This window comes from Malurus melanocephalus, unplaced genomic scaffold, assembly GCF_030028575.1.
Source record: "Malurus melanocephalus ecotype Western Australia unplaced genomic scaffold, MMel_1.1 scaffold_37, whole genome shotgun sequence".
NCBI lineage: Eukaryota > Metazoa > Chordata > Aves > Passeriformes > Maluridae > Malurus > Malurus melanocephalus.
In genome coordinates this window covers 1,796,253-1,823,990 of record NW_026623269.1, presented here as the reverse complement: position 1 = coordinate 1,823,990, position 27,738 = coordinate 1,796,253, and the positions used below count along the sequence as shown (strand labels likewise).

Genomic DNA, 27,738 nt, shown 5'->3' with positions numbered 1-27,738 from the left:
CCTGCAGTTTGCAAATGACATGCCCTCCTAATTAATAAAGGAGAGCTTACACTGCTTAATTTGAACCTGTGCCAAACACGTCTCTTTCTCCACCACTTACTGTTCACAGCCCACAGTCGTTTGTCTGAGGCTTTGTGGTTAAAGGACTGGCTTTGCTGTGTGGTTTGTGCTTCATTTAATGCCTTGGGTTGTTTTTTTTTTTAGTTTCTGAGTGTGTGTATACATCCTTCCTGTTCCGCTTTGACATTGACATTGTGTTTTGCTTTAGTCTGAACATGTAAGAACAGACAACCTGATCTGCATGCAACATTTGTGTCACTTTCCCCTCTTGAAATTAGTATTCTTCAAAACAACCCAATATTGTTTGTATTGCATATAACAGACTGTCTGTGACAGCCAAAAAAATGAGTACAGTATGCACGCCATTTGAAGCTGATYGTATTCATTGCAATTCAGGTCATGGCTTAGATTAATTATTGCATTTGTGTAGGATGTTCATTAGGAGGTTTCCTGATTGTTGTTCTGAAGACTGATTACTTGTTACATTTACCTTGTGGTTTCTGTGGGGAAAACATCTTTTAGGCTTCACCGTTAACAAACGTACTGAGGCCAGGCAGGCCACTGAGAAGGGAGGATACCTACACCTGCCACGGCAAGAAGCCGGGACACACAACTGCATTAACACCAAATTAGAAAATAGAACACTTCTAAAACAAACATTTACTTTAAAGCACCTCGGTCATAGCCTCAGGCACTGATGCACCTCTTGTAATTAAAATAAGGGAAAAGAAATTTGAAAAGCTTACAGAAAAATGCCAATTGGCAGATTTGTATGGATGAGAAAAATGGTTTACAAAAGAACCCACCTGAATGAATCCTGGCTGTAGCTGACACGCAACCTGCAAAAATCCAAGTTTTAAGCCTTGAATCTCATCATTTGACAACAGAGTGACCCAGGCTTTGCAGCAAATTCAATGAATTGCTTGATGTTTCTCCTAGAAATTGGCTGTTTTGAGGCAGAAGCAAGAATATGAAGCTTCCTGTGGAAAAAAAACCACAATGTTCCAGTTAGTATCTAGATGATTTTACACGTATTTTCAGGAACACTAGTTTTAAAGAAATACAAAGATATGTTCAAGTCAAATTAGGAGACATCCTTGAGCCTGGCAAAGGATAAAGGCAGGAACAATTAGATTTTAGTTTATCTCCTGTAGCTCTCCTGAAATATGTTAATTAACCAGATAGACTCACAGTTGATATTTCCTGATCTGCTCTTCATCTATTTTTGTCAAACTTACGATCATATACAGAGGTTTACAACAATAAAAGTATGAGGTACTGAAAAGAAGACAAAAAGTAAAACAAATCAGCAACCATGCATGCTCTAATTAGGTTTTAAAAATTGCCTTGCAACACAGTACATAAATAGTAGGAATTAACTATAAGGCTATGGATAATTTTGCCACAGATGTGAAGTTTACCTTTACTTCAATTGGGGGGCTAATAAAGCAGAAAAAATAAATTTTTCTTTGAACTTAAAATCACTAGAGCCTAATAAAAGGCCTTAGCAAGCATTTAAGATGGCAGGATTGCCAGCAGRAGCTTTGTTTGTGATGAGTTTTCCTAGTGGAGCCAGTAGCAGCCCTACTCAGAAAGGGCTTAGAGGACCCTTTTAGCTGTTAAAATAATATAAACTGTCAAGTAGAGGTACTAGATGTGGTGATAATGGGTGGGACACAAACGGTAACAAGTTACTTTTGACTTGCTGCTAAATCTTTAAATCCAGCAGCCAAAATGTTGTGCTGCAATACCTCTCTTAATGCAGTGACCAGTGCATACTCTCACACTGGCCCATCCWATGTGATGTTAAACTGTGACATCTTTCCCTCATCTGAAAAAAAATACTTTAGAAGCACCAGGTAGACTTATTTGTCAAACAGTGTAGGAGACTTACCTGCAAGAGTTGCTTAATGCTGGAGGAATGTGGAGTCAGTGAACCAGACCATCAATTTATTTTTCAGTGGAAATGTATAAATCTTCCTTAGTGCATTTGCTGTGTCTCATACTTTTCTTTTCTCATGCATTTAGTTTCAAAAATGGCATGTTAAGTAAAATTACTTAACATGGCAAGGCATAAAAATAAATTAGCATTCAGTTCCATTAGAAGCCCACTTCTGTTCACAAGCATACACTCTTCATAAGAGCATCCTTAGATTATTGGAGAAAAAAGGGAGGAAAATAGAACTTACAAAGTTGCACTTCTGGCTGTTCTACATAAGAAGCTCTTGTCCGGGTCTTTACTATTTGTTTTGTCATTAYCATAATGTCTACTAAACTAGAGGAGTGAGAGGAAATTAGGCAGTAGGGAAAATTACTTAATAATAAATCACTTTTTTGTAATCTAGCTCTTTTACATCCCATTTTCTTTACCCATCTTAAGACAGTGACCTTTTATTTCCTTTTACCTTTTTTCTCGTGTGCAAAATTCCTGATTGTAGTTAGGCCAGTGCCTTCACACTGGACACGCAATTCTTTGCCTTATGCACAGCAAAATGAAGGTGTGATTTTTCATGCATGAACATAATCCAGCAATTTAGATTATGTTAGCATAGATTTTTTTTTAAAAGGGCAGGAATGTCTGCTTATGGAAAGCAGTGAAATAATTCCTTGTTTTGCTTGTATGCATGGCTTTTGCTTTCCCTATAAACTCTGTTTATCTGAACTCACRAGTTTTCTGGCTTTTACCCTTCCAATTCTGCCCCCAGGCTCCTGCAGGGAGAGTGAGTGAACAGCTCCATGGGGCTTGGTGGCCAGGAGGGTTAAACTACCACACAGATTCGGGGGAATGACCTGAAATAATTAAGGACTAAAGAGGAAGAAGACAGTAACGAAAAGAAGTTGCCTTTTTAAACTTCAGTTGGCTTTTGCATTTTTTTTTCTGATGACCTCAGTGCTTCACACCCCTCCTTTCCTGTTTCATACCATTACCACCTCTCTGTTTCAGTTTTATCCGGTGTCGCCGGCAGTTGTCACTGATTTGTTTCAAAATTTACTTGTACTCTTTCCTCCCCCTGCTCGCCCTCTCTTTTCAGACTTGCTTCTTGACCAAGGACAGAGCCCAAAGCTCTCTGCAGGCAGGCAGGAGGCAGGACTGCAGTGCCACAGGCTGGGTTCCTGTGCGCAGGCACTGCCGTGACACTCCGGTCACTGRTCCCACTGATGCAGCAGCACATGCAGCTCACACAGTCAGGCTCAGATAGAACTGCAGTACCTTCAGGGAGGCCACTTTTGGGGAGCAAAAGCTCTGAGCTGTGAAAAAAGAATCCACATTTTATTCTCTGGCCAAAAGGTTGTCAAYAGCATGCATCAGTAAGTAATGCCTGGGGAAAGCACGACCCAACCACTGCTCCTCCATCCCTGAAACTCCCCACTTTTGCAGCAGTTACCCACTCTGGGGCATACTGAAAAGTAAAAATACCAATAATGATCCCAGCACCAGTTGCAATTGGTCGAGCATCCAAATTCACTTCACATATTTGAATATCAGAATATTCAGCTTCTGAAGTCTTAATACATTTTTCAGAGAAAATTGATTTTGACTAAAGATACTGCAGGATAACCTAATACATGTTTAAAGATTTAAGTTTTGGGGKTTTTTTTGTTGTTGTCTGTTACMGTTTTAACAGTCATAAAAGTTATTCCCACTTTATCCAAGCTTAGACCTATTTCCCATAACATTTCATTAAAGATAATAATATAAGCACTACAGACCAGATTATTCACAACACTAAAGAGTGCRTATATATTTTTCCAGAGATTTTATTCAGACACTATTGGTATCATCCACGATGCTAGAGATAATCTTCTCTCAAACTCTGGAATAGTTTAGGAATGCAACACAGAATTTCCTTTGTATGTAAGTTCTTCCATATTACTTCATGGAGGAGTAAAAAAACCAAGTGTCTTCTAAAACTGAAAAAGCAACTGCACTGGAAGAAGGAAAATGTATTGCTCTTACAAGTCCTTGCTTGTGTTGCATCATTGCAAATATTAATAAGCCTTCCCCAACCCTTATTACTCATCTGCTCTACTACAGATTCAAAACCAAAATRAATCCTTTCTGCAGCCTTCTCACCATTGAACTGGCTTATACTGCAATTGCCCTTTAAAGACTTATTTTAAAAATACAAAGCATGAAACCACTTAGGACACTGCAGTATAGGGTATTGCCTTTATAGATGAATGGTATATTTTCTTACAAGACCACTCTCACAAGTTATTATTCTTGGTATTTCACCCGTTCAGAAAAGCTTTGTTTCCAAAGTCTAGCGCACACATGCRTCTTGGCTGCCTGTTTGGCTGATGCCATGGAGGCAGCATGCTGCAGCCTGCCCTCAAAGCAGCACTTCTATTTGCAGAACATTCTATTTGTAACTTAATTAAACTCACTTGGTGAATTATTTTAAATGTCATAATTCATAATTGGTGTTTGGTGCTTTTTTAATGCAGATATGTTAAGGAATAATTAATTTTACATCAGGTCCAGTAATAAAATAACACCAAACAATGAAACACAGCGTGAGATCAGTCCTCATATGAGACGACTAGGGGACGGCATTGTTTGTTGCAATGTAATTTTTTTAACCTTTACAATTATTCATTGTTAAGAGACTGATTTTATTCACAGTCCCACATTGAATACAGTGTCCCTTCATTATTTTTTTCTACCAGTGAGAGAAAATTTTGTCTTATAAGCTCTTGTTGCTGTTTACATAATTGGAGCATCTGGGAGCAGGTCTGCTTGAATTTAAATCAGTGCAGATTCCCCCAGTCTTCAGTGGGAGTTAAGAGTGACACATGAAGGACTCGTCCATCACAAATGCCAGAGTAACAGCACCAAATACATATATGTATATGTGCATATCTTCTCTTCTTATACTTCTGCTGCTTCCTGAAGTTTTCCTACTTGGATTTACTCAGGAGTGTAGGATGTGGCTGTTTTGAATCCCYTTCTTCAAGGCACAGCAACCTGAGCTTTGCTAAGACCAGCACACGCTTGACAGCATGTCATTGTAATGGTGACAAAAGAGCAGCTGGCCATCAACAAAATAATAAAACTGACAATGAGATAAATTAAAACGCTGTCAAGATGGGCAGTGCCTCCAGGCAGACATTGTCTTCATCCCTGTTTGGACAATGGCTCTCAGCAAGCTGTGGGCTTGTACCACCCCATGACATGCACTGCAATACCAACATGTCAACAAATAGGAATAATTAAGACATTCAACAGAATGGCATCCAGCAGAAAGCTTTTTCTCTGCTTAGCTTCAACCATTGTATAAATCTTGTTAATGTAACTGAACTGTAAACATTTTACACAGACCTGCAGTATTCAACACAGTTATGCCCCTGGGACCACTGGGTAAGCTGAAAAGTGGCTCTTCAGCTGTAGATGGGGTGCAGGATGACAAACACAGAGTTTAGACTCTTTGACATTTATGATTTCTGGTGGAAAATGTGAACTATCCAGTATATAATCAGCATTTTAACACCATTACTATATAACTTAACGCCAAACTTTTCTGCAGGGTGATAATATTCCTTATTGTATAAAATCTAGTCAGAACCTCAACAAATCTGCCTTTTYGGTCTAATCTCTTGTACTTAAATCATCCCATGGCTACCTTGGCCCTGCTAGCCTAGACACTACTAATAAAGCCGTGCATTTGTAGGCGCAGGTATTTAAAAAAATAAATAAAATAAAATCCCATTTGTGATGGAGCCTGACAAACAGAGACCATCTTAAATGAAGATGTCCTGAAGGACTTAGAGCCTGCAGTGTAATTTAAGATATCAAAGTGATAGCATTATATCATCTATGACAGCTATTCTATTATAAAGCATTTCTTTAATTAGCAAAGGCAGTACCTGAGAAGGCAAGCACTGCTCTCAAACACATTTGCCTTACACTCGGAGAAACACAATTACTCTTCTGACTTACTTGAGTCACACTTGTTCTACTGCCTTTTTGTTTGAGTTCAGGTGGGGCCACAGCCTGTTCCCCAGTTTCCTGGACTCCCCACAGCCCCAGGATGCCACAGGGGCCTTGCCCTAAGTCTTGCCACATCTACAAACTCCAGGAGCAGAGCTTTCAGTTTTTCCCCAATCCAAAACTRCCTCCTCATTTTCCTCCTCTGAGCTGGGGAGAGCAGCTGATGGCAAAGCAGGGCAGCTGTGGAGAATCGCAATGTATGCGGAGTGAAAAGCTGCTGGGAAGTGACAGGATGATCTGGGACTTCATAAGCGCTGGGATACCTCCCGGAGCTTTTATTCAATTGCTATTCAGGTTTTATTTGGTAAGAACATCTGTTGGTTTCAGCAAATTCATGTCTAGGAATTAAATTAATTGAATTTCAGGATAGGATTTGCCTCATTGACAGGAACTTCTGAGAATTTAAATAAACTATAAAGTCCTAACAAAATATTTTCTGTGGCATAGGGTTGTTTTATAACTATTGAAATATCCCTTCATGGATTCAATGTACAGTTTGAAATGGTTTTCTTGCGTCCTTGCAGATTAAAAAAAAAAAGAAAAAAGTAGTTTCTGGTTTTGAGCACCCTATCCAAAATTTTGGCATCAACCATGTCCAGACACCTGCAAGAATGCAGGAACTTTCTCCAGGTTTGAGGGTTACAGGACCCTGCAAGAATATGCTCAGAGTTAAAGCTATTTRTAAACTTCTACATAAATATATATAGTTGTGATTATAAGTGTCTCCTATATCTGCCAAGTAATGATTACAAAATTAAGTCTAGAAGATGAGTCTGAGAAAGACGAAGGAACTTGGAAAGGAACTTGAGTAGGCATAATACCAGATGGAGGAATTGATTTTATAATTTAAAGCTAGTCAGTTCCGTGTTGCAGAATATATTCAGGTAGAGAGAGACAGAGTCACAAATGTTTGCAGGAGTTCAGAGGTAAACAGCAGCTTTCTTTCTTTAATACCTCCTGTGACAAAGCCAAGTATCTCTCCAGCTTCTTGAATAAATTACATTAATACATAATTTCCATAACCTTACTATGTCACTATGTTATTGAGTTATTAAAATCAAAGATATCTTAACRGACTTGCTTTCTTCTTATATACATTTTAATTATTGGCCAGCTTTCTGAATTTGCATGTGCCCACAAAGTGTTATTTAACTTGTGTATTCAAGTGCTATATAACAGAAATCATCTCAAATCCATTTAAAATTATTTACAGCTTTATGTTCTCCTCCATTATATGCTAAAACTTAGAGTTATTTTCCATTGATCTCACTGCGGCACTTTCAGTAAATGCCCAATGAAAAATTTGGAGAAATGAAAATTAAAAAAAGTCTAAGGGCATATCTTTTGAAGTTGCTTTYTTCTTTTTTACTTTTGCATTAACATATCACAGATGGCCATGTGGAACAGGGTGATTTTGTATGCTGTCTAAAGATATTGTTATAAGCAGAGCTATGCCACTTCTTATCCATAAAACGCTTTATTGGGGCCTGAAAATACTCAGATGCTATATGCAAAGGGCTTCTTATATAAAAAAAATGTAAATGCTGCATACCTTTAAAGAAAGGGGCATATGGCTTTGGTTTGTAGCAGTACATCCTTAAATTCTCTGTCAGAGGAAAGAATACCTCACCTGCTATGAAGTCTTTGCTTTTTGCACCCTGAMAAGTACTGACTCATTTTAAAAAAGAGATACTTTTCATTCTAGTAAATGCACTYCATACATCTCCTTTCGTACAAACTGGAACCTAAAATTGCATTTAAAGATAAACGCTCAGCAGCACTAGGTTGTTTAAATTACAGAGTACCTGCAGGAGCACATGGAGGCTTATTTATCATATTCATCCCTTTCTGGCTTCAGGTTCTGCCTTGCCCAGCTGCCATCTGCCATCAGAAGCACGTCCCAGTGTCAGGGAGGGGATGTCACTGTTGTGCCCCTCACAGAGGCAGCTGAAGGTGGAGTTGGGCTGTCCCGGTGTGCTCCTGTCCCTGAGCACCTCTGGGCTGTGCAGTCGGGACACTGGAGGCTGGTGCAAGGTTTTGACCTTTCTTGTACCTACTGCGAGAAAGAGTCTGTTGGAAAGCAGTCATACAGTCAACCATCAAGTCATTTAACAGCATTTTTGTTCAAAATTAGCTGAGCAACTAGACAGGCTTGGGTAAGAGAATGTAATTTTTCACATTTCAGATGGCAGCAGTTAATTGCATTGCTCTATCCAAGGTGTTTCTCTTTATCACATCTTCTGTAAGACGTGTGATGGGTAGAACTGATAGGGACCATAATATGCTGTAATTTATTACTTCCCAGGGTGGTACAGTGGAAAGAAGCATACTTAGAGCTTCTCTTATCAACTTGCTCTGTAATAGATTGAAATGTGTTAGGATAAAAGGAAACCCTGTCCTTAAACTTTACCTTCAGGCATCCCAGCAGGCAGTTGTAAAAGTCTTTTTCTATTTTTACCACTACAGAAAAATTAAATTCAGTCTCTTCTTGTGACAAACTTCACCTAATGCTTACACCAGTCAAATACTTTTTAGGTTATATTCATTCTACAGTGTTCATGATTTACAGTTGTCTTCTCCTAGCACACACATGCAGATTTAATCTAGGCTATGATGAAWTAAGTTTTTTAAATGACAGGTCGTTAGGAGGTAGTGCAAGCACCTACCATACCTGAAGTGTAAGGTTGCAGATAACACTATTAATGATTTTAGGAAGTCATCRTATATTTTTCAGAACTGTGTGGGKTTTTTTTTGTATTATGGACATATGTAATAAAGGAAATTACAAGACATTCTTCAGCACAGAACTGCACAAATTACCAGTTTACCACAAAGTTTATCTCAAAAGATAATATGTGGGGTTTTTTTGATTGGATTACTTATATTGGTGCAGTATCCTAATGTGGATTTGATGAGCGACTTCATTCTTTTTCAAAGCACTATGTGGTATAATTTGAATGTGGAGAGACATCACACAATTCATTGTGAATACTAATAAGTCACCCTTTCACTGAATGTATAATGAAATTCAACATTCAAATTTGTTTCAGTAACAATTCCACATTATGTAGATATACTRTGACTGATTAAAAATATTTATTTTATCATCCTGAGAAACACCAATGAAGAGAAAACAAGAGGCCTACCCTTTAAGAGAAATGAGGTGAAATTGGATTTCACTTACAACTGTCATTATTGTTTATGTTCCTTTTCATTCTTCCTTTAAGTAGTTCACATACATGCAAGGGTCCTCTAARCCTGGGAATCCTGCAACTAAAAAAAATACCAAATTCAACAGAAATGAGTGCAGAGTCTGTAGCAATAATAAGATAGGGGTTTTTTAATATCTATTAAGAGCAGTGTTTCTGCATAACATCAGCAATTCTAACTGTGGTGTTTGACATTCAGTGTTAATCCATCAGCTCTAAAACTTATTAAAAATGGCAATAGACTTATTAGTAATACAGAAGCAGGTCCGAAATTGTCAAAAATAATACTGACACTAAGAATCAGAAAAAAATTTTACAGTTATTGAAGAAATACAATTTTGCATGAGATGCATGRGCACAGAATCAATAACACTCTGGAGAAGGATAAGCAGTGCCTACAGATGCAGACAGTCCCAAAAGCACAGCTGAGACATCCCCAACAAGAAAAGAATTTCTGTCTCTTTAGTCCCTTTTATTTGTTGTCTGGCTCTGCAGTTTCTTTTCTCTATGGCATTAGCCATAGAATTAATAAAATGACTAAAAAAAATTTCTTTGAAAAAAAGGCCTGTGAGGCAAAGAAAAGGYGTCTGGCTTAGCCACCCCTTGTCTGAGCACTAATTACTTCATCTCCTTGTCTGATCTCCCCCACCTGGARCTTTGTGGGCAGCTGAACACACCTGCTTGTAAGCCATTTGGAGATTTAGAGCTAAAAAGTAATATGCAAAACATTACATAAACATGCRATATTACATAAACATGGATTGAAAGTTTTTTTAGAGCTTCAAATGACCTGGTTTTGTGCCCTTWTTCATAGCTACTACCCTACATCCTATTCAAACTGGTGTGATAGCAGAATAAGGACTGTCAGAGTTGGGGAAGACAGCCTGCCTTGGCTTAGCAAGGCTGTCTAATTTCGATAATAACAAAGCAAAAGTTAGTCCAGCTTTGAGAAATTAACTGTTTATTGAATGGCACTCAGCATTTCTCTCATTGGGGTGATTAGTAAAACATCGGCTTACTGTTTTGGTAATGCTCTAGTGAATATACAYATTACTTAGTGTAGGTTGTGCAGGTATTTGATTAGACCATCTGTTCTAAGAAGATTACTTCTTTAGGAAGAAATAAAATTAAATTGAAGGTAACTTTTTTCTAACTATGTTTTGCATTACATTTGATGGAAGTTATTTAACTATTGCTACTACTTAGGAATCCTCTTTAGCAATCTCAAAAATCTCCCACAGAGAAAGCAGGAATCACCCCAGGAAAACTATTAAAGCTGACAGTGGTTTGTCACAGGCAACCATTAATGAATACCATGGAGGATTTGGTATCTTTCTGCTCATTGTCTTGCCATAATTCATAGTCAATATCCCACAGATTTTGCAGAATGACTGTCTGTGTAGCTGCACATCTAGGCAAGCAAATAACATCCTTTAAGSTGGTGGAAATTACAAGTGAGAAACAAATGATAAGATCTTGCTTCTGAGGGTGAATACTTAAACAAGGACTCTTTACAAAGCTAGATAAGGTTTGGGATTTTGTTTCATTAATTTCCTTTAAACTTCCTAGTACAGGAGTTGTGTGTTTCTGTGCATTCTTGTCAATCAGAATACTTGGCACAGASCCTCTGGCTATCTCCACTAACACAGTCTGCCAGGATTCAGAGTAAAACATAAAACCTACAGTCACAATGACGTGACGTGGCATACCTTCCATTACACTGCTGTACTTCCCTGGTGTAGCATATTCTACAGTTCCACTTTCAGGAAAGAAAAAAATTATCAGACAAGCAAATTACAAATACAAAGCACGCTGTCACRTATGTGTAAATGCAGAGGAAATAAAGTACTGCCAAAAAAAATAACCAGAGTTCTTCATAYGTGAATTTACATTGTAGACATTGCAGTAGCAATACCTGTAGTGCAGAGCAGGGTAAGCATTTGCAGGTGCTATGTTTACAGCTGCCAGAAAGGAAATAATCTGAATTTGTTGTCCTAAATCCTGCTGCTCTTTGTAAGAATAAAATTGTAATGATGCCTTGGGGGGACATGTGTAGTGAAATCCATTTTGTTGGTACAGAAATGGTTGAGTCTAAGTCCAATACACATGTGCATCCCCTGAGTAGTCTTTTACAACACAGATAACACCTTTACATGCAAGTAGCTATTTTTGTATGTAAGTGACCTTTTAACAGATAAGCATAAGTACRACAGCACAGGCATAATTTAGCTCTTCGTTCACTATTTAGGGTGCATTTTCATGTTGCCCTTAAGCCACTCAATCTATCTGCACTGCTTCACTTCATTGCCAGCTGTTGCATCCCTTCTGGCACTACCAGTACTCATCTGGCCGAGCAGTGCATCAGAACAGAGRCTTGACTCAGTGAAAAACTTTAGACCGGTGAAAAATGTACTTGCTTTCCAAACACACCCAGCTCACCAATACAGMAGGATAATTGCTGGGTGCAAAGGTGGGTTCTCCCAAATTTGTAGGAAGTATGTGCTTAGAGAAAAGCATCCAGCTCAGAGACTGAGCTCCCCAGCAGGAGTGCAGGGGCAGGTGAACAGGGAGAGGGCTGAGCAAGCAGCACATTGCTCACTTGAGGCAGGACTGAGCCCATGGCAAAGGTGCAACTCTGAAAGAAACAGATCCAGCTGGAAGCTGCTGGACCAGAAAAGTAGCACAACAGGATTTCTTAAATTGTTTTCCAATTTTTTCAAGGCCCCCCCTYCAAACCCAGAAGAATTATGTCTGTGCTGTTTTAAAGAGTAGCCTTATTTCAATTTAGTGCAGAACTGGTGACTGGAAGCCCTGGTCTGTTTTGCTGTGCTGAGGGAGAGAGCAGCAGGTGAATGGCTGGGAGCCCTTTGGCCCTGTCTGCATCCATGGACAACCATCCTTGCCACTGTGGCCTCCAAAGCTGCCTTTTGAAACTACACAATACTGCTTTGTAACCAGAATTTGAGCTTCACTGCATCTGAAAAATCTCAATGTATTAAACACTAATTATAAAGCATATTACTGTCATGTTGTTCAGTCAGCCAAGCCTAAAATGTAACTTGAGCTATTRTATGAAGTACACATAGTAGTGCTGAAGTTGTTTTTACATAATCCTAGGGAGACATTAGCATTTCAGACATCTACTACCTGGTTTGAAACTGCACAGAAGCCAGTGATGCAGGGGTTAAGTGGATATAATTTTAAAAAAAATTACTCATATTGCTTGCTTTATATAACTGTCTATAATAATGCAGACTTTTCTTATTACTCTATGTTTAAATACAGTAGAAATAGACAAAAAAGTTTTGCTTGTTTAGAAATAGTTTGTTGTTTTGCACTTTACATTTTTATATGCACTTATGTAAAACACTTCCCAAGTTTTAATCAAATACAGCCGTTCTCAAAGTATTTGAGCACTGTGGAATAGCTGTGTGCTATTAAAAAGCTATGACAGTCTGCTTTGGTGGACAGTCAGATAGTTATTAAAGTGATGYTAATGAGCTACATAGCATTTTAGAAAGCTTCTGGACTGAAAAATAGAGTTTGGATGGGAGAAAAAAGAATAAGGAACTTTATTCATCTTTCACAATAATGCTGAATGCATTATTTACTTATCATTAAGCTACTTAAGTGGCAATTCAATGATGGAGAGTTTTAGTCCAGATATGTTATGGACAGAAGATTTTTAAACTGTATAAATCCACGCTATTATATCCAATATCTTGCCATCATAAGATATAACTAACCAGTAACAGCTTGGTGAAAAAGGTTTTCACTGTAATTCCCTTTATATGCAAAAATCATGGTTCTGTCCTTTAATGGAGAGAAACAAAGCCATGTAGTTTTCATTTAAGTTACTACAACACTGTACATTTATTTTCCATTTACTTAGGATTTTCGCCTTTCTACACTACGCACTTCTAACCTGACATGGCATTTGGTACATATATGACTTTTTTGTGATGAATGCTGCACATGAAGAGCTGTCCAAGTAAGAAGCATTTACTGAAATTAGCACCGGATAGGATTGCCCTGAACACTATTGTAGCTCATCAGTTAAAAAGCACATCAGTGCTCTGTTCCACTCAATTTGATTTACACAAAAATCAAATAAAAATTTGTGAAAATTTGAAAATCTGAAATTTGTGTCCTGTACCTGAAGGTATTCAATGGCCAGGACTTGTGGCATCAATACTTTGCACCAGCCTCCATAGTTACTGGCCCAGAGCTGTCCACCATGAGGACAAGGAAACCCTTAGCATGGGAGTAGGGGCCACAGGGGCAGAAAATGGAGCTTTCTTGGGAACCAGTTTCCAACCTGAGAACAACCTATCTCAGAAGCCACAGGCATTGCAACCTACCTGCCTCCAGCATTATTTCAAGGCACATTTTGTCCCTTTGCCTTGTGGGCAAGACAAGCACAGAATTGGTTTCATTTATATACTTATCATTTTATGTACCAGAAAAGACCCTCCTGCCACTCTCACACAGCTCAGGCACKGGGAGGAGTACCAGCACAGCTCACAGCAGCCACTGTGCCCTGCATGGGAGGATCAGGAGCTCACCCAGATCGCAGTAATTCACTTCCCTCACACCAGCAACCTTCCAGAAATTTTTGCTAACACAGAATTTCCATGCTCCCGTGATTTAATAGCTTACAATCTTTATATCAGCCAGTATAAAGAGTTCCATTGTGCATACCAGCCTAGAGCAAGCTGGGGAGCTTTGCCTTTCTGCTATGGCATCCCCTCACTGCCTGCACATCCCTCAGCAGGTGCCAGGGAATAACAGGGGCACACGGGGGAACAGGGACCCACCTGAGCACCATCGCACACGGCCAGAGCACAGCTGACACCAACAGGCCTTCAGGAGTCCAGGTACAATCAATGGGCAAATCAGGATCAGCACGGGAACCCCATCAGGAGGAGCAAAAGAATGCAGGACTACAACACAAGAGCAAACAGAGAGAGGCCTCAGCCTGAGCTTAAATAGGGTCTGGCCTGGGGCACAGGTGGGGCTGGTCAGGGCCATCAGCTGCTGCTCCCAGGTGGGGCYGGCTAGAGACATTAAGGCCTGCAGGGCTCTTCCCTGCTATCAAAACCTGTTTCTCAGACTTTTTCCTATCCACAGTTGGGGTTTTTTTTTGGCCCAGAACTTTGAACACAAACATTTATAACCACAAAGGAACAAAAAAGAAAAACAAAAAATTTTTTTACTGTTTTTAGCACCCTGATTTCTCCTGTCCCCACCAGGATGGTTTAATTTCTCAGATTGTGATGCTCACATTCCCTCCCTGATTGCTGTGATCACTGATACCATCTGTTCATGATAATGGACCAACTTTGCTTTGTGCTGGCTTTTCCTCACCCAGGGATGGTACCTTTCAGCTGTAGTGATTTAGACTTTTCCTTCTTTTCATTCTTGTCAATGGCTCCTATTCTAATTCGTGGATAGTCCAAATTAATCAGAAAGTGAGCAAGATTAGCTGTATCAGAACACAAAATCTAAGGTAGAGACAGCCCAGGTTGTTGTTACTGACAGTATAAGCTATTCCCAGCTGAGGACACCCCCTGTATCTCCTGCACAATTTCCTTGCCAGAACTCCTGCAGGGCAGCAGGATGGCTGGAAAACTGGYTCAGACAAAAATGCACTGATGTGATCTGCACACGATGCTGGAGATGGAGACCTTGCTGCCTTGTCCAAGGAGTGCTCTCATGGATGGRCTGCTTTACCCAGGGCAGTGTGCTGAGAGAAGGGGCCACTACATCCCCTGGGACTGCAGTTTCTTAAATCCAAGTATGCATCTGGTGTAAAAGTAACTCAGGTTTATTTGGAACATTTACCGTGCTGTTCAGACAGAGCTCAGCACAATGGGGTCCCAGCATCAGGCGTGTCATGACACTGCAAAAGATATAAATAGGAAAGTGATTATGTTGCCAGATACCTGCTGATGCAAGAGGAAAACACCARTATTGAGCTTCTGAAATAACTAAACCACACTGGGGTCAGTGCCAGCAGATCTGCCATAAGGTTATGCCAGAATGATCAAGTGGCCAAATTACATCAGCAAGGTTGCCAAGTCAGAGATAGTTTCAGTAGCATAAAGGTACCAGTGARGAAATGTAAGATTTTTCACCTCCAAAAAGGGGGTAGAAATACTTTCAAGGAAACAAAACTCCATTTGCCGCATAAAGTAAATGGAAAATCATTTTCAAAAACTAAAAAGAGAGATTGTTCTGCTAGGAATTAGATGTCTTTTGCAAATCCACCAATGCATTTGGTGCTGCAAATATTAAYACATTTTCCTATGCAACACTTTCAATCCATAGTATTGAAAAGAGGCAGTAATCTGAGAACTACTCTGCATGCCAGGAATACCTTCACATGATCTACCAAAAGGCTTTGCAAGAAAYAGTACAATATAATCAGGGATTACAGAGTTCATCATGCAAAAGCATTTCTCTCTTATTCTGCATCTATATGTAAATTTGGTAGAAGATTCCATATCTCGTGGAGGTGTTGTCGTGAAAATTAATTAGCTAGGATTGTGTGCCACATGGCAAAGTGCCAGATTTTAAAGGCTTCAATATCTTTTTAAAATCTGAATTCCATGGGCTTTCTTGCATCAGGTTTGTTGCAGGATCAGGACCATAATCTGCAATGTACTTTCAAGCTTAAAAGTGCCCAAAGTTGTTAAGCATTATTGTCTATTTTTGGCAAGTCACATCCTCCCTGGTTTAATCTTTTCAAGTCTCCCCAGAAGGTATTGATTTAAACATGCTTTTATATTCTTTTTTGCTCATTTTGAAGAATGTACATTGTTCAGCCTGCAGCTCAGAGTTCAAAGTGTTAGTCTGGGCATCCAGATGCCTCTCACTTGGGAGCTCTTGAAAGAGCATCAAATCTTCCACTCACATTTTAGCACTTTTTCTTTCTTAAGTTAAATCGCTTTAACTTAAAATGCTGTCACTGCAGTGATGAAAGGCTATTGACAGTAAAATGTTCTTGTCTACAGCCATTCCTGTCGTCATCACAACAATAATTCTGCAGGCATTGACCGAGGTGCTCTCAAACCAGCTAATGGATGTAGTGCATTTGAGARCATCAATTATCACGCAGCAGATCCTGTGCCTTGCCAGTCCTCCACCTCACTGACTGTTTGCCCTTAGTAGGACAACACCTARTAAGAAGTATCTCACAATTAATGGTTTCATAATCTGGCTCTGTCATGGTAAACAAGTAATTTCTGGTTAGAAACCACATGCAAAATGTAAGCATTAAGGTAATTGCTKCTGTTAGCTATTACTGTCTAATTAGTCATCCACAATGTACAGCATGGCACCCAGTGAACTAATGGTAATGATCTCCCAAAAAGGAAAACAGAAATACTGTTATTTCCAAAAGTGTGACTTGCATGCAATAATTTACCACACAACCACACTCCAAACGTGAGTAAGGCTGYGTTTACTTCTTGTCTTGTGCATCTGAGCTAATTACCTTGTGGCAGCGGTACGAAAATAAGTTGCTGTGACTCACTTCTTGAAAATTTATTTTGGTTCTTCTTAAAATCTTGGCCAGCTTGACCTCAGCAGCCCTCACCAGTTTGAAAATGCAAGTTCTAATCCTCTGTAGGGATTTAGCCAGGTGTCCATTACAGCATGTAATGTAATATGATACAGCTTCCAGTATTCACGAACAGAAGAGTTAAGCCCCTCTGTCTTTGCTCCTGAGTGAAAAAGTCCAAGAGGTCTTAAAGTGAACAGGGAAAACATTGAAAAAAGCAACATCTTCAATCACCCCCTAAGCCTGTGTGGGTGCCACTGAGGAGCTGTACAGGTGAGAGACCAGAGGCTTCACCTGAGCAGCGGCACTCAGAATTCAACCCTTGAATGGCAGCTGCAGCACTGCTGCTCCCCTGCTGCCTTTCAAAGGTCACACTATTGCCAGACCTCTGCTTTTGACCTAAATCCTCACCCTGGGGTCACTGTGCTGTTCCTGGAGAGGCTCCTGGCAGGACAYACTGCTGCCCAGCGGGAGCAAGGCCAGCCCTGCTGCCCTGTCCCAGCCAAAGACACTTGCACAGGGCACCTCTGACACCGCCATAACAGTTCAGGCTGGCTGGCACAAAGAGACATTGCTGTGTGCTAAAACAAACTAAATCCAGCTGATTGAGGGGAGACCCTACTGGGACCAGTCAGCCCCACTCAGGAGCTTCCCAGGTAACTGSTTTTTCCAGCCAGGGCTGACGGTGATCAGGTCATGGGATACAGCCACATGCCCTCGCTGTGCCTGCAAATCGGGTGCCTCTTCCTAAAGCACACACTTAGACTGTGTCAGTAGTTTCAGTAATATTTTCAATTCCACGAGCAGCCAAAACCAAAATAAATAGCARTTTAATTTGYCTGCCTACAAGGAGCTATTTAATAYCAATCTCCCATTACTGTACAGGAAAATAGCAGGTTTCTTTTAGATGGTCGTGGTCATGGTGTTGGGGAAGACTCAGCTACCTTTTATGCTAATTGGCAGTAAAGTGTTTAGAAGTATTTGTCAGTGTTTAATTATTTASAACTCTCCTAATGGCTTAAATATCATTTTGAAAAGTTATAAATATTTTCCACCTTGTCCTACTGAAGAGCTGCTCCTCGGAAGGCTTAAATGAAGATATATTTACGGCTGCCTGCTAGTCACAAAATTACTTAGAGATGCTAATGCTCTGCTCCTTCAGATGGCCCCAACACAGACTGAGCTTAGTTTCCACAAATTGGGCAAAGTTTGTTGTATTCATTTTACTGAGACAAAAGTCTTAAAGAGGATTATCATAGAGATCAAGGCATTAAAATATGTAACTAATCCCAGTTAAATTAATTGTTTTCATAATAACATGTACTAAGGGACATTTGTGTAGAGTAAGACCCTTTTACACTGTTTTGGTAATGTAAGTATGACTTACCATGCAAATTACATTTAAGATTAATTAGAAGCTGTTGAAAGCCAAGTTGCTGGTAGAGAAAATGGGAACCTGATTCCAAGCCTCTGAAGCAATAATTATGTTAAATATTTCAAAATTACATCAGCAATTGCCATGTCAGTAGACACAGGGGAATTTACATAAACTCATCATTTTTCTCCCCCTCCTGGTGTTAGAATTCAGGACATTTTTTTACAGGCTTATAATCAGCTTAGATTTTTTTTCTCCTAGTTTTCTTTTTCAGGCACTTGAACACACAGGTCATTTGGGTGTCATCAAATGATTCACCTCTTAGAAGAGAATTCTGTGCCATAAAATTAAAAGAATAATTCAGTTTATTGGGAAGGATATGCCTGAAGCTCTTATTAAGATTCTCATTTGCAGTGATGTCCTTACCCTAGTGTTTCAGTGGCAGGTTGTCACCATTGTTAGCACTGGTAAGAATTTCAGGTGCAGGACAGCTCTGTGATTCTGACCTGTTTCTCACAATACTCTGCCATGAATRGTCTCATCTTTCCCAGAAAAGCTTTGTGCACAGAGTTGTAGACTACATTTCAGTTGCAAGCTAGGGCTACCAGCTCTCAGTGTTTGAATCTGTTCACATTAGCTTGTGAGGTGTTTTTAAAGCCCACTCTCCCAGTTATTCTCTGATTCTGTTGGCACCTCAGCTTTTGCTAAAAAGCAAAAGGCAAAAGGAGTAAAATAAATCAACTAATATACAGAAAGGAACACTACATCCTATACAAGCTGGGTTACCAGCTGGAAGTCATAAAACATGCTTCCTCCAGCATCCAGAGACTAGCGGATCAGAGTGGCTTTAGTTTTTAGCACAAAGAATCACAACARACTCTGATTGCTTGTGGAGCAGGGAACTAAAGCCATCCCTCAGCAGTCCTTAATGCACTGTCTGGCTGCATGGGAGCATTTTTTTTGCTGAGTTTTGATACCTGTGACTTCCCAGTGTAGTTGCTTTCACCAAAGCATAATGCATATAGGGTAGAGGTACAGAGATATAAGTGACCAGTTTTATTGGGTAATATCAGACAGGTGTAGTTAATGCAATCTGAGCATTTTCTGATAAACTGATGTTTACATCAGTCAAAGGGTCTGGGTCCTTACAGATTTCACAATATATATATTATCCCYGAGGAAAACAGGCCTGTGTAAGTTAGCAAATTCTGGCATTTGTATCTGATATATTAAATGGAGTTTATGTATTAAAAAATTCTGTGTTTTCTCTCTTCTGCTTGAAACCTACTTTTAATTTTCACTGTTTTATTCAAAAGGAAGGCATAGAAATAGCAACCATGAGCTTGAAATCAGAGCTGTAACAGACTTATTATAGACAATATTTTGCAGAGTATTTCCAGTTACAGCTGCATGCTTTGAAGCTGTCAGTGTAACAAGCAGCATGCTGGTTTTCAAATAACCCTTTTTTGTTGTCTTGTAGTTTTTTTTCCCTTACTTCCAGTCCCAGTGAATCACTGTCAGTTTTAGCATTCAGCTGTATTAACAAGAAAGAGAAAGAAAACAGTACTTCCCAGCCCAGGTAAGAGGAAGTTGCCGGTAGGGAGGTCAAAGTGGGTGCAGAAGTTCTTCTGCTTCTGTTTTGTGGAGTATGTCAGGGAGCAGAGCGGGGTCCAAGGTGGGAGTTCATGTTTGAAACTYGTTTTCTTCCACACTGGATGGCACTGAGTCGCCTCATTGCCCTCAGGCTTTGAGATGGAGAGAAGAATAACTGTAATTATAAGAAAAGGAAAGGTTGAGCATCATACCAGGGCTTCTCTGTTCAGGGTAGGTGCAAGGAACTCTGATTAATGACAAAAACAGCTACATTTTTTACCTCATCGWGCTCTGCTAGCTATAAGCATGTGCATATTTTTCCCCAGCAGTGCTGACTATCAGTGAATAGAGGCTTCTTCCACAATCTTCTGCCACAGTCAGGCGGAGGGAAGGATACAGGGCAGCAGTTGCTCTCTGGAACGAACACAGAATGAACAAGTAGCAAAATACTAATGTGCTGCTGAAAGCTGAAATTAGATATACGTGATTCAGTGCAGCCACAGGATCTGATATCTTGGCAACTGCTGCAAGATATCCCCAATCTGCAGACAAAATAGCCTTTGTGAAGAACCAGAAGATTGTAGTGAAAGTTAATGCATCAAAAGGCCAGAAACATAATAATTCACTTTCACCTTGCTACAGAGGACAAGCAACAGTAAAAGCCGTGCACTATTGGCAAGCTTTTTTTGTTGCTGTTTTTAACTCAACCCTCAGTTCAGAGCTCCAGCCACCTCGGCAGTGTTCCAGCTGGAGACACTGACATCTCCCACCTAATCAAGTGCTGGATTATCTTGTCCTGATAAATTGAACCTGTGCCTCGTGAAAAGTCTTTTCTGAAGTACTTTGGTACCCTGTAATAAGATGGCAGATACCTGAATCAAGCCCCAGAGCTGACAGAGCACTGTTTTTCTAATGGCCTTTGGTTGCAAGAGYAAATGTTTTAAGGCAAGGAGGTGTTGAGCTGGGAGCAGAGTTAAGCATGATAAATTTCCCACCTGGGCGAAAGGAAACTTGAAAGTGTACTGAATACTGGCTCATACTGAGTACACACAGGCTGACTGCTAACAAAATACACTTGCCCTAAAAATTAGTTCTCTTWTGGGCAGAGCTCTGAGGAACATGATTGTTTCAAAAAGAAATTCTCTTTGGCTGCTGCATCTTTCTAAGAAGAATTGGAGTTACTGAGCTATTAGAGACTTGCACACTGTTCTCTGTCTTTTGTGACTCAATCCCTCCCTGCTTTGTGTTGTTCAGGTTAAATAAGTTTTTTTTTTTCTTTCTTTAACATATACTAAGAAAAATTTTCATATTACAGAAGCAAGGTTGCTCTCTATGTTGTGTTTTTATATTTATTTAACAGGTAAAATAGCCAGGATAAAGATATTACTTGCAAGCATTTGTTCTTTTTTTCTTTCTTGGCTTCCCTCCTGGAGAAAAGCAGTTCTCACTCAAGAAATGTCTTAGGTGTCACACTCACCTCTATGGTGCCCCTTGTAACAGTGCTTTGCTCTTTTCCAGGGGAATCCCTACATGTGCAATAATGAATGTGATGCRAGTACCCAAGAACTGGCTCATCCTCCAGAACTGATGTTCGATCTGGAAGGAAGACATCCCTCCACATTTTGGCAGTCCACAACTTGGAAGGACTATCCAAAGCCTCTTCACGTTAATATTACGCTCTCCTGGAACAAAACCATTGAGCTCACAGATAACATAGTTATCACCTTTGAATCKGGCCGTCCAGACCAAATGATCCTGGAGAAATCACTCGACTATGGACGAACATGGCAGCCCTACCAATACTATGCCACGGACTGCTTAGATGCTTTTCACATGGATCCAAAATCAGTGAGGGACTTGTCACAGCACACAGTCCTAGAAATCATTTGCACGGAGGAATACTCTACTGGGTACATGACAAATAGTAAAATAATCCACTTTGAAATCAAAGATAGATTTGCTTTTTTTGCTGGACCTCGGCTTCATAACATGGCTTCTCTTTATGGCCAGCTTGACACCACCAAGAAGTTGAGAGATTTCTTTACCATCACAGATCTGAGGATAAGACTGCTTAGGCCAGCAACTGGTGAAATATATGTAGATGAGCAACATCTGGCACGCTACTTTTATGCAATTTCAGACATAAGGGTATATGGAAGGTAAGAGAATATATAACTTTAGAAACAGGCATGTGTGTTTGATTTGARAAGTTATTCAAAACCCTTTATTTTCTTTAACAATATGACATTTTCTGCCAATGTTCATTGGAAATCTGGCTCAGCAGAAGGCCACTGCTGTCATATCAGAAGTTTCTGACTCAGCAGCACAAGGTCTGGGTGTTTGCTGGCACTCACCTTGGATCTTCAGCCCTAGGTCTCACAGGGAGGATGGCATTGGTTCATGCATTGGTTCAGGAATTCACCTGAGCAGTGGGACAGTTTCTCCTCTTATGTAGCTGGAGTCTGACCCAGTGGCAGGTAACTAAAAAGAGATTCTGTTTTATCATTTGACTTTTCCAGGCCCTCAATGTAAGCAGTGATTGATACAGCAGCCCTTGCACAAACCCTTCATGCTAGGTCCAACTGTGAACAAGGAARGCAGCAGAGATTAGAGTCCTTTCCTTGTACTTTAATTAGCCCTGAAATGCAGAGAAGCTGAATTAAAATGGAAAAAAAACCCCAACAGTGTTTTAGAGACACTGATTTGAATATGACAAAGATGATTATTCAGCTGGGTTCAAGACAAATGGTTCCCTCTAGGGCAAGTGGTGGCTGGTATCAGGTGCTGTAGTCCCAAAAATAATAACCTTCCCATCAGGAAATTTTCTTACCAAGTCAAAGTRGCAATTGACTGACACCCTCAAGCAGGAGGGTGATCCCTTTGCATGTGTTTTGGATGCCAATTTGTTCAGAACAAATAAATGAGATCATCTCTATTAGCAATTCACTCATCACTCTAATATACCTTTTCTTCCTCCTCTGTTTCTCCTATGGAGTTTAAGACTTCCTTTTTAAAAAACTTTTGATTCCTTTAAGAGAATCCAAGTGCCAGAACAAACAGGAAAGCTAATCTATTTTGGAAGGCCAGGGACTTCCTTTGCAGACTCAGGACTGAGTGAAAAAAAAAAACCAATTACAGTTATTATATAAAACAGTGCTATTTTTTTATTATTCCTGTAGTGAAAATCATCAAAATGCATTTCTTAGGACTGTAGATTTAACGTGCAGTTTCTGTCTTCTGTTTCCACACCAAATATGTATCCATACATGCATAACTACTATTCTTAACATTTGTAAGTCTAAGATAAATGTTGCTGTTTTTTTAAGAATTCTTCTTGCAATGCTAATTAGTTACATTGTAAATTATTTTTCAGAAGTCTCTTGGGAGGGCTAAGCGGATCATGAACATCTTAAGATACTGTTTGAAATAGTTTGGTAAATTAGCCTCAGTATAAAAAAATAACACCCATTTATTTAGCGTGTATCCTTTCTCCACTGGGCTCCACRTAGGTTAGCTCTACTGAGGCATCTTATCAAAGCTCAGGATTTGTAGGTCCCTAGGCTTTAAAGAAAGCCTGCTCCCCATCTGAAAACCCATTTGGAGCTTAGTCTGACTTCAATTAGATTATCATTACTTTATCAAAGAAAACATCTGAAGGATTAAAAAAGAGTGCATTGCATGCAAATTAGAACCAGGAACCTTCTGAGCACATCTGGGGTTTGCCAATCTTGTGAAAAATTATCTATAGAAATGAAGCGTGACTGTACAGAGAACTTATCTGATGCTGATGCTTGTTGTCTAAATGCTGCAGTAATTGGGCTCATGCTTTAAAAGAAGTATCTGATGTGTAATAGTACCTCACTAGATAAGATTCATGTGAATTCTTATCACTTTGCTGCTAATGAGAACAGCTCTTTTGGGATTTGGTGCCATTTCCTTCAATACCTTGTGAGCCTTATTAGAGTCTTTAGGGTTTGTTTGCTGCTGAGTAGCTGTGGGGCTGCAAAGCACAACCCCTGGTTGTACCAAATGTAACTTGCAATAAGCCCACTGTTACCTAGTTTTAGGTATTTTTTGTCTCTTCCAGAACCCTTATGGCCTGTCCCCTCCAGAGTCTCCCAATCAACATTCCTAGTATGTGCCCTGGCATGCCCTGAGCTTGGGAACTGGTGGAGGGAAGCAAGGGTTACCAGRGTAGTTGTGCCACTGCTTCCAATTTAGCTGAGCTTTCCAGCTCTTGCTCCTTAATWTAGGATGTTAACTGGAAATTGTTACAAAATCATTTTATTTTGCTACCAAGTTTCATGTTCTGAGCTTTGAGACCCAGCTATTTATATAAATTTGGTAAAACTAGACTTGATTATTCCATGAAGACAGGATACAAAGGGAGGTTGCCAAGGAGCTTGACACATAGTGGATGAGGGATGCTAACAGACACACTTTAAAGCTTGTCCTTTTTCTGAAAAACATAACCTGTAGGTTAAGTATAGTTAAAATCACCAAAGCTCATAATAGGATATTTCTAAAGGCAGCATAAAATGTAATTGGTTTCACCCTGTGTTTTAAGAACCAATGACAGTGAAAAGCATCTATCATAAAGCCTCTATGTTAAATATACAGGATATTGGGGTGGTTAATACTTCRCAATGAATTATAGGTAGGAGATTTGCCCCCTTAATATAGGGTTTGTTTTGTCATTGCTTTGCATTTTGGTGTGAAATAAGCCTGATGTATGCTGCATTAGARATGAAAACCTGTGTACTCTCAATGAATGCTTTTCCTCCTCCATTACCACCTGTTTATTCTTCTTCAATTTACCACTTTCATTKTGTATTTATTAAGGTGATGAAAAAAAAGGAAACGTGGCTGTTAGCAATTTCAGCAACCCCATTGTGCTCACATTATTCAAGAAACCTAATAATCCACATGAACTAATTCTGACTTACTGATGGTCTGCTTCACTAAATCAGGGTGATTTTTTTCCAGTGAATAATGGACGATGCAGTGTGCCAGTACCTTAATTAAAGAGAGCCTCTCTTATTCTTGATCTTATTTTAATTTACAGGGTAATACTACAATAATATCACTAATGGAAGGTACATTAAAGGGCATAAAGTAGCATTAACTGTATTAAATTATGGCACTTGTGTTAATTAACTGCTGAAGCAAGATGGTCCTAACAGCTAGAAAGGTCGACTAATGCATAAATAAAGTCTTCTGGGATGGGAAGCTAAGAAAGAGCAGACATTTTGCCCTCGTCTGGTTTTGCTTCAGAGCATCAGAGGGTGTCCTGTGCTGCAACCTCAGGAAGGTTTCTCACACTATGCTGCCTGCAGAGGTGGCCTGAGCTGTCTGCAGGCTCTGCCTGTCTTCAATTCCATGCGAAGGACAGTCCTGGCAGTAAGCAGTGAGGTACAGCTCCCATTTTTAAACTTATTTTTGTAGGAGAAGTTCACTAAAATGCTGATAAAAATTCCTTTGAAGTCAGGCTAAAGGTTCCTAGCAGATTTTGGATCAGACTGCTGAAGGTTTAACCATGTTAATTTTAAAGCATTTTTGCTCTAGCAGTTGTATTGTCAGTGACATGTACATTTATACATTGTAAATTAACTGTGATTTGGGATGCTTGTAAAAAAAMCATGATCCCAGTGGGTAACAGAATGACTAGCTGGGCAAAACAAAGGCTCTTATTGCTTTTGAATGATTAGGTTTTGATCTAAGAGCCACCAGTTTCTTCCTGACATCAGAATATCCAGTCTCTTCCACAATGTTATTAAGCCCTTTGGAATTTATTTTTATACTCTTCTCGCCTTGAAGCTTCTGTATTTAAGCCCCAGGGTTTTCTTACCGCGTCTCAGCTGCAGTTGCAGTTCCAGCTGCAATAGAAACCTCTAACTCACAGTACGCAAATGAAAAGTAACCTCAGTTTTGACACTTCCTTGCTCTCACATTATCTCTTCTAAATTTAAATCCATCTCAGCAKCTGAATAAATTACTCTGAAAGAAAATATATTTGCTACTTAGGGGGCTGGGGCTTTTTTGTCTTTTTAGTCAGCCCACCCCTTGTGCCAGCAGTGAGCCTGAAATACTCCTGAAGCTGTGGTGGATTTGGGGTGGGTGAGGGCCCTTGTCCTGGGTGGGAGGGCACACAGCAGCTCTGGGTAGGTGCTTCCACCAGGGAGGCTGGGCTGTACTGAGTCCCATCCTCTGGCTTTTCTGCAGATCCAGTTTATGGATGGATTCATTGGAGTAAATCTGTGTATAACTCTGTCGTACACTTGTCAATGCTGTAATAATGTCCCTTGGTAATTTACCCAAAAGCAGAGCTTTTGCCCTGCAGAAATGCTACGGTTTTATTCATAATAGAAAATGTTTTTGTTGATGTTCAGCTCAGAACCAGATCCAYCAATATTAAGATATGTAGGGTTCAAGCTTTTAAGGAGACAACTGAATACCATTTTTAATTCTGRAATTTATTTACCATACTTGAATACTCTTTGTTTTACAGGAACACTTGCATAAGCAGCTTTCCTCCTTCGAGATTCCCACTAGTATTTGGAGGGAATTTGGCAGTTTCTCTGATTAAATTACAAACTCATTAGAGAACAAGAAAGGAAAAGAAACATGTATTTAAGAGCATGTCAATTTATCTGTAACTCCCAAGTGCAATTTGCTTTTTTAATATATCTACTGCAACATGTCACTAAGGAAAATGATCCTTCATTTTCTGCAAGCAAATCTAGGATCATCAGGAATTAAAATAATTAAATAGTCACTGTTTACTCACACATGATCAGTCTCCAAGGGTTTACTCAGTGCAGGTGAACTGGTGCGTTTACTCCTACCCATGTTCAGATAATACTGATTTACACCTTCAATCCTGTCTATCAACTCAGGGTGGCCTCAGTCACAGTGGCTGGAAGGGGAGCAGAGCAGTGGAGTTTGAATGCTCTCTAGGACTCTCATTCTGCTACATGCTTTTGAAATGTAGTGGGTTTATATCACCAGGTTGCACTCATCACTTTTTCTTATTAGCATCTGGTCATCTTTTCTTGGCCCATTTTACAAGATATCAGTGTTTCCATACTGCTATCCCCCAGCTGTCTTTCAAGGAAGCTCACTATCATSCAGTATCAGGGTGTTTGAGGAGAGGCACCAAGCCTTTTTGTGGTATAATTCATTTTGCCAYTGAATATTAAAGGAGTAGAGATAAAAATCCTGATGAAAGAAATGAGGATTTTTCTTTCTGTATTGCTTTGTATGCTGAAAAGCAATCCAAAGAGCCTTTCTGAATAAATTCAGTGACTCCAATAGCTTGCAGAAACTTTCTTTCCTTAAGCTTTTCATTTGAAAAGAGTGCAATTTAATGCAAACACCGAAATAAGCTTAAGGATCTCCTGTATCATATACAAATGATTCCTGGCACTGGGATGYCCTTCTGGTTGAAGAAAAAGCTGGAGTCATACAATATATTATAATACTAAAAGTTTAAAAGTTTCCAACTATTTCACAAATAATGGGAACTATAACTTTTAGGTGTGGGTTTGTTTGGGGCTTTTTTAAGTTTACATTCTGCCYCTTTCCATGAGYACCAGTGTGGTGGTATTGCCTGCTWTTATTTTTGTCCATCTCAGTACCTAACTGCATGTGCTTAGGAGCTGATTTTTCCTGGACACTTCTCAGTGTGCCTCCAAAGGCAGTAGCTGAACCAAACATACTTTCTCTTGGCATAGGTGGTGTTTCTCATTCTGTCTGTCTGTTAATTTCTTTTGGTAGCTGTAATAAATAACAGCTGTGATCTAGGAAATACTTGAAACTAAGAGAGTTAATTCTTCTGCTTTTCCTCTCATTTCCCTTTAGAACATTTAAGCATTGAAACAAGGCAGCAGATGCCATTGTTTCAGATGCCATTCTGTAAATCAGGAGTAATTTGAGTGAAGTTACC

General features: G+C 39.6%; 1 protein-coding gene across 2 annotated transcripts in view; it reads left to right on the top strand.

The window, feature by feature from the left end:
* The window catches only part of NTNG1 (netrin G1), a 148,014-nt gene that overhangs the window by 42,120 nt on the left and 78,156 nt on the right, over nucleotides 1–27,738 (top strand). For both annotated transcript variants that reach the window (XM_057364285.1, XM_057364286.1), the window contains exon 3: nucleotides 21,312–21,952. In XM_057364285.1, the coding sequence (XP_057220268.1) occupies nucleotides 21,312–21,952 (641 nt within the window). The remainder of the gene's footprint in view (nucleotides 1–21,311; nucleotides 21,953–27,738) is intronic.